The sequence below is a fragment of the Dysidea avara genome, chromosome 8 (assembly GCF_963678975.1).
Source record: "Dysidea avara chromosome 8, odDysAvar1.4, whole genome shotgun sequence".
In the NCBI taxonomy this organism is placed as follows: Eukaryota; Metazoa; Porifera; class Demospongiae; order Dictyoceratida; family Dysideidae; genus Dysidea; species Dysidea avara.
The window spans coordinates 37,579,553-37,586,944 of NC_089279.1; the positions used below are offsets into that span (position 1 = coordinate 37,579,553).

General features: G+C 39.7%; 1 protein-coding gene across 3 annotated transcripts in view; it reads left to right on the forward strand.

The window, feature by feature from the left end:
* LOC136264625 (uncharacterized) overlaps nucleotides 1–4,281 on the forward strand; it is a 144,995-nt gene extending 140,714 nt beyond the window's left edge. For all 3 annotated transcript variants that reach the window (XM_066059401.1, XM_066059403.1, XM_066059402.1), the window contains exon 26: nucleotides 4,037–4,281. In XM_066059401.1, the coding sequence (XP_065915473.1) occupies nucleotides 4,037–4,123 (87 nt within the window). In that variant the 3' untranslated portion in view covers nucleotides 4,124–4,281. The remainder of the gene's footprint in view (nucleotides 1–4,036) is intronic.
* Nucleotides 4,282–7,392: the final 3,111 nt, after the last annotated feature.

A 7,392-nucleotide genomic window follows, 5' to 3' on the forward strand; every position in this document is an offset into this window, starting at 1 on the left:
TGAGCAGTAAGTTACAGTATAACTGTACTGAAATATAGTGGCAATGAAGTCCTGCACGTAGAGTAGGTACCAGTGCTAGTACAGGACTAAAACAAACTATTCAAAAGGTTCTTTATTCATTCTATATCAAATATTTGATACTGTGGGAGCAGATTTGATATTCTATTGATGTACACTTTACTAACAAGGATTTTAAAACTTTATGAAATATGTTGTTATAACAATGGGGTTTATAAGAGTTACACCAACAGATCAGCACAAATTTAGTATTGTAATTTGCTTTTTTTTGTTGTAAAATAATTTTCATTGGCAAAATTTGTACGAAAATTCTTACATGAAAATTGTTATACAAGATCAAACTACTCTAATAAAGCAGTCATTCATGTAAGTTATTCGAAAATATTTTTACACGAAAATTTCATCCCAAAATTTTTTTTGCACGGAAATAAAGCGAATCATGGTAGTTTTTCATTTTCTATGGGGAGACATAATTTTAAGTGTTTTGAATCAAATTATACATTTAGATTATTCAAATATTTGTTTCTTTTACAATTGTTCGTTTTGTTAGCATTTAGAATACTCTTTTTAGCCGTACTATTACATGCGTACTTCACTTTTAAAGTAAAATTTTTAGTTAATATAGTAGTTTGTTCAGTTTTTTTTATTACGGCATACAGCTATACACGTGTGACTGGTATATTAGGGTGACTGCTGTATTAGCTAGAGTACCTCAAGTCAGCCTCTAGCCTACCAAGACTGAACTATTCCTTATTTTCACTGTGCTATTATTTTAAACACAGTAAAACCAATAAGGGGTGTGGTCATCATGTTCAAGTAAATTGGTGTAGTCTCCAAGCTTAATAGTTATTAAGATCTTTAATGGGCATGGTCTCAAACCTATTGTGCAATTACAGGCATCTACCGGGTGTCCAGTATCTTTTGCAATAGCGTAAGTACTTCAAGTAATTTTGTTGCATCTAAATAAGGTGCTCAAAGAAAGTACCAATGGCGGATCCAGGATGGGGCATTTGGGGCAAATGCCCCCCCCCCCACTGACCTTGTGGAGGAGCCATAGCTACTTCTCATACTATTACAACTTTATGTCAGGCCAAGATCAGCTTATATAACTCATGAAAATATGCACATTTATTAGCATTTATTACAAATTCACCTGAAACCAAAGCGAACCAAACTCAAACTAGCTATGAAATTGTCACCCTGCACCTTCGTGCGTACTAAGCGCCTCTAAAATAATTATTGTGTTGCTGTTGTTTAAGACATTCAGAGCTATTTAAACAGTTTTTAAGACTTCACAAAGGCCAAAATGGTAAAAATCAACAGTGAGATACTACTAAGAGGTGTATTATTTGCTGCACAAAAATGCAGCAACTAACAACAGAATCTGACTCTCCCTAACCACCTACAACTTGGCCTGTTTGTGCCCCTCCCCTTGCCAGGTCCTGGATCTGCCCCTGAGTACTAATATGAAAAATTCACACCTGGATATGGTTTCACTGCATGAAGAAGGATGAAGACCAGAAGATAAAAGGAAAACAAGGCACAGAGGGCACATGCTCGTCAAAACCCCAAAATGCACATGCCACTGGTAAGTTTGTTATTGTGGTGTAAAATGGTGCTGGCCTTCAGTCTTGCAAGGGTTATTGCATAAAGTGGCCTTGTGGCCTATGGCCCAATGGCCTTAGACCTTGGTGATCACGACAACGTTAGTAGAGTGTGATACAACTACTGTTGCCCCAAGTAGACTTGTGTTACAGCATAGAACCATAAACAGATCGATACTCTCTAATACAACAGTCACCTACATGTTTTTAAAATAAAATACTCTAACAGAGCATTCACAAGTTAAGCTAGCCAAATGGCTGCATTTAACTATGGCAAGAAATAACAGCTAGCTTGGCTTGTTTACTTAAACTTTGAATACTGCTATTGTGACTACCTTACAGTACTGAACTTCAGAAAAACCGTACAATCTACATACCATGTTTTCTAGCAAGCTACCAGATAATCCATGAAACAGGCAGGCTGCAATAGCGGCAGCAGCAGGCCAACCATATTGATATTAATGGTACTTTCCCAATTCTGCGGCATGTTCTAGTTTAGAAATATCTGTATGTCATTTTTATACCAGCTTAATTTGCAAATGCTCTATTTGAGTATTTATTTAGGTGACTGTTGTATTAGAGAGTATCGATCTGTTTATGGTTCTATACTGTAACACAAGTCTACGTGGGGCAACAGTAGCTGTCTCACACTTTACTAATGTTCTCTTGATCACTAAGATATAAGGCCATTGGTCATAGGCCGCTTTATGCAATAACCCATCTTGCAACTGTGGTCAGACAGGCAGGCAGGCAGGCAGGCAGGCAAACAAATATTAGAGTTTTCAGTGTTTTAAAAATACTATATCCCGCTGCCTGTAAGTGTTTTGTTATTTTAATGCTGTATTTGATGTTAGATGGACTGTTATGTATATGTTAAAGCATAGCTGCAAGTGCTATATGAAAAATAAAGCACGGGGCGTGCGGCCAAGATGCTAATAAAGCACGAGGCGAAGTCAAGTGCTTTATTTTTCATATAGCACGAGCAAGGCTATGCTTTAAATGATTTATGGAACTTTCTAGTCATGTAGCTTCACCATACACTAGGACTCGTAATTAACACGTGTTGCACGAATTATTAGCAGCCAGAACACACACAAACTAGTTTAACAAAGTAACTCACACGTATTTCACCATAGTTTGGCATGGTAGACGTTCATCGCATATTTTGGCAGGTTTTGCTCGCAACCCACAATCGATTCTATTGTGAGTCACATGGTGAAGTATTTCCGTTATATCTCCAGGACTTGTCCGTTTACATTAACAAATGTAACAGCAACATTACCTTCTCCCACCCATCATTGAAGCATTTAGGTATGTCTATAAAAGCAATCCAGTGGTAGAACTTGTATTGGCTGGGGTGATTGATCACTCAGTGCAGCGAAGCTATTAGCCTTTACCAGCTTGGGTGATTAGTCGTACTGGCATGAACCCCGCAGGCTATCAGCCTGCATTAAGGTACGTGGGCAACTGTGCTTTATTGCCCACAAAGAATAAAGCACTCTTTGCTGTGCAATAAAGCACTCTTTGTGGTTGATGAAGCACTGTTGGCCAGCTACCAAAGTTCTATAATATTCCATAAAAGTGACTTTTGTTGCATAAGATGTTTCTATTACAGTGTTCCTGATTAGAATTCTTAAGTTCCAGGACAAAAAGTCCTGACAAATCAAATTTGTCAGGACATATTTATACTTTGCATGGACACAAGTAACCTATAACACTGTCTGTAGTAAGCATTCTCTGATGTAAGGCACTCTTACTGTAGGCATTCCCTTTGTTGTGCTGAGGATAAATATTCTTTTATGTGCTGAAACACTATTACAGGTGATTTTGTAAGGTTTCTGTACAGCAGAGGGGTTGGCATTGGTACATTTCTGGGGTGGCTTAAATGTTTAATCTCCTAGCAACCTGAGCGTAAATCGGATGGCTGCAGGTTCGAGGCTACCTAGGTCCAGTCATGGATTTTTCTCCTTTCTCCAACTTTTCAAACACACCTTAAGTAGTTAAAGTCTAAGTAGCTAAAGTCTTTGAGCAGGCTGTAGGACCAGGTGTCCTACAGACCTTCAGCACTTGTGCTGTAAAGCATTAATAAATTTAAAAAAAAAATTATTAGTGAAGTGAACAGTAAACCAAATATGCACACCCTGGGTTCCTTTGATAGGACATTATGTCCTGCCTAATACAATTGTGGTCATACATTGGCTTATTTGTCCGGTGTCTGACTGTTATTGGGAACACTGTATTACAATTTTAAAGATGGCAGTTTAGGTAGTGCATGTCATTTTAAGGGTGATCTATACTTAAACAATATTACTGTACTGTTTGATAAATTTCCTCTTGAAAAATAATGATTGTTGTCTATGTATAATGCACATATTATTTAATTATACACCTGTTTATAGATTGTGCCATTACAGGTGGATACTGTTGATAGTCAACCTGTCAGTGAAAGCAATGAAAGTAGTGTTGATTGGGATGCTGTAGATAAAATTCTTGACATGTAATGTCAACTGTACTGCATTTGAAAACTGAATGTGCTTTCTAATATTCATTTATGTGATATAGATTTACAACTGTGATGCAAATATTTATAGTCCACAATCTCTTCATGTGTTTTAGCATATATATATTGTGTTTGTGTGTGTAGTGTGTGAGTGAATTGGCAGTGTTGTGCACTTTTACAAGGGGGTTCCATACGTCCTCAACAATCGACACCCACTTTTCTACACATCATCTGATTCGGCTTATCGAGCTGAGTTGTTTGATACGTAGTTTCAAGTCATCGGATCAAAGATGACCGAGTTATGGCCTTTCAAACTTTTCTACATACATATTCAGTTTTATATGCATACACATATACATACATACATACATACATACATACATACATACATACATACATACATACATACATACATACATACATACATACATACATACATACATACATACATACATACATACATACATACATACATACATACATACAATACAAACTTTTCACAATCAATCAGTCAGTCACTTACATCATGCAAACTATTATGTGTATATCAAGTTATAAATAATGTCCATCTGGTGAGGGCGAATATTAATTAGACGGTGCTACGTAACCCTAGGGTGGTGGACATTAATTAGAATAGGGTTAGGTTAGTGTTAGTGGTTGGATTGGGTTCAGCTCCAGAAGAAGCTGGGACCAATCCTGCACCATCTGTCCTGGCGTTTGTTGCCTGTTCTCCAAGGTCTGAGACATCAGATTGTATAGGTTGGCTTTGAGGGGTCACTGGCAACTGCCTTCCACTCCTTAAGATGGTTGGTGGTGGTTGTGTGGCCATTACTAAGTAGATTGATTACAATTATATAATTTAGAAACAAAAAAAGGGGGAGTACAAACACACAAGACACATACACAACTACAATTAATGTTATACAAGCAGTAAAAACAAAAAAGTTACGTATACAGTTCCAGTTCAGCGGTCAAAAGAAGGACCGGTTTTGACAAGGAGTCTTCATCAGCTTTTTTATTAATAGAATGATTCATATTGCATTAGTTGTTGTTCTTATAGTTGAGGAGTTGTCATGAGGTCAGGGTCAGTTTGTTGTTTTTTATTTTTTGTTTTTATTTAACATGTTCAGTCCAAAGGGTACTTTAGTTTTCATCAATTGAATATATTCTATTTCTTTAGCTTTTCTGGCTCTCATATCCTTTACCTGGTCTATGATGGTAATTGTAAATATTTCAAAGGTTGCATTGTGTTTCTTCAGATGGTCATAGATAGGTCTATCCACTGTGGTTTTCTGTGTGTTCCTGTGTCTTTTCATCCTTGTTCTTACACTGGTACCGGTTTCTCCGATAATTATATTGTTTCCCACACTTTGTACAGTCCAATAAGTAGATTGCCCCTGTGGTATCACATGAGTAGATAGTCTCTATTGGGTATCTGATCTTAGTTTGGTGGCTGTAAAAGTAGCTCCTAGGTGCAAGTTGTTTACACATTCCACATTGTCTATGTCTACATTCGATATTCTTAGCTGGCCATAAGATTTTTGGCAAACTAGGAGGTTGATGAGTGTTGGTATGTTTCGATTGTCCCTTCTAACTTGGCCTTGGTAATTCAGTGTCCTATGTTAGTTCCCAAGGTATATGCTACTCTTGGTGTTCTAGGTAAGAGTATTTTTCTGGTGTTCTCATCATTAGCAAAAATTCCCCAGTTTTCTTCCAAGACTTTCTTCATTGGTAAATTTCTATCAAAGTCACAGACCATAGTTACAAATTCACTTAGGGTTAGGGTTAGGGTTAGGGGTTAGGGTTAGGGTTAGGGTTAGGGTTAGGGTTAGGGTTAGGGTTAGGGTTAGGGTTAGGTTAGGGTTAGGGTTAGGGTTAGGGTTAGGGTTAGGGTTAGGGTTAGGGTTAGGGTTAGGGTTAGGGTTAGGGTTAGGGTTAGGGTTAGGGTTAGGGTTAGGGTTAGGGTTAGGGTTAGGGTTAGGGTTAGGGTTAGGGTTAGGGTTAGGGTTAGGGTTAGGGTTAGGGTTAGGGTTAGGGTTAGGGTTAGGGTTAGGGTTAGGGTTAGGGTTAGGGTTAGGGTTAGGGTTAGGGTTAGGGTTAGGGTTAGGGTTAGGGTTAGGGTTAGGGTTAGGGTTAGGGTTAGGGTTAGGGTTAGGGTTAGGGTTAGGGTTAGGGTTAGGGTTAGGGTTAGGGTTAGGGTTAGGGTTAGGGTTAGGGTTAGGGTTAGGGTTAGGGTTAGGGTTAGGGTTAGGGTTAGGGTTAGGGTTAGGGTTAGGGTTAGGGTTAGGGTTAGGGTTAGGGTTAGGGTTAGGGTTAGGGTTAGGGTTAGGGTTAGGGTTAGGGTTAGGGTTAGGGTTAGGGTTAGGGTTAGGGTTAGGGTTAGGGTTAGGGTTAGGGTTAGGGTTAGGGTTAGGGTTAGGGTTAGGGTTAGGGTTAGGGTTAGGGTTAGGGTTAGGGTTAGGGTTAGGGTTAGGGTTAGGGTTAGGGTTAGGGTTAGGGTTAGGGTTAGGGTTAGGGTTAGGGTTAGGGTTAGGGTTAGGGTTAGGGTTAGGGTTAGGGTTAGGGTTAGGGTTAGGGTTAGGGTTAGGGTTAGGGTTAGGGTTAGGGTTAGGGTTAGGGTTAGGGTTAGGGTTAGGGTTAGGGTTAGGGTTAGGGTTAGGGTTAGGGTTAGGGTTAGGGTTAGGGTTAGGGTTAGGGTTAGGGTTAGGGTTAGGGTTAGGGTTAGGGTTAGGGTTAGGGTTAGGGTTAGGGTTAGGGTTAGGGTTAGGGTTAGGGTTAGGGTTAGGGTTAGGGTTAGGGTTAGGGTTAGGGTTAGGGTTAGGGTTAGGGTTAGGGTTAGGGTTAGGGTTAGGGTTAGGGTTAGGGTTAGGGTTAGGGTTAGGGTTAGGGTTAGGGTTAGGGTTAGGGTTAGGGTTAGGGTTAGGGTTAGGGTTAGGGTTAGGGTTAGGGTTAGGGTTAGGGTTAGGGTTAGGGTTAGGGTTAGGGTTAGGGTTAGGGTTAGGGTTAGGGTTAGGGTTAGGGTTAGGGTTAGGGTTAGGGTTAGGGTTAGGGTTAGGGTTAGGGTTAGGGTTAGGGTTAGGTTAGGGTTAGGGTTAGGGTTAGGGTTAGGGTTAGGGTTAGGGGGTTAGGTTAGGGTTAGGGTTAGGTTAGGGTTAGGGTTAGGGTTAGGGTTAGGGTTAGGGTTAGGGTTAGGGTTAGGGTTAGGGTTAGGGTTAGGGTTAGGGTTAGGGTTAGGGTTAGGGTTAGGGTTAGGGTTAGGGTTAGGGTTAG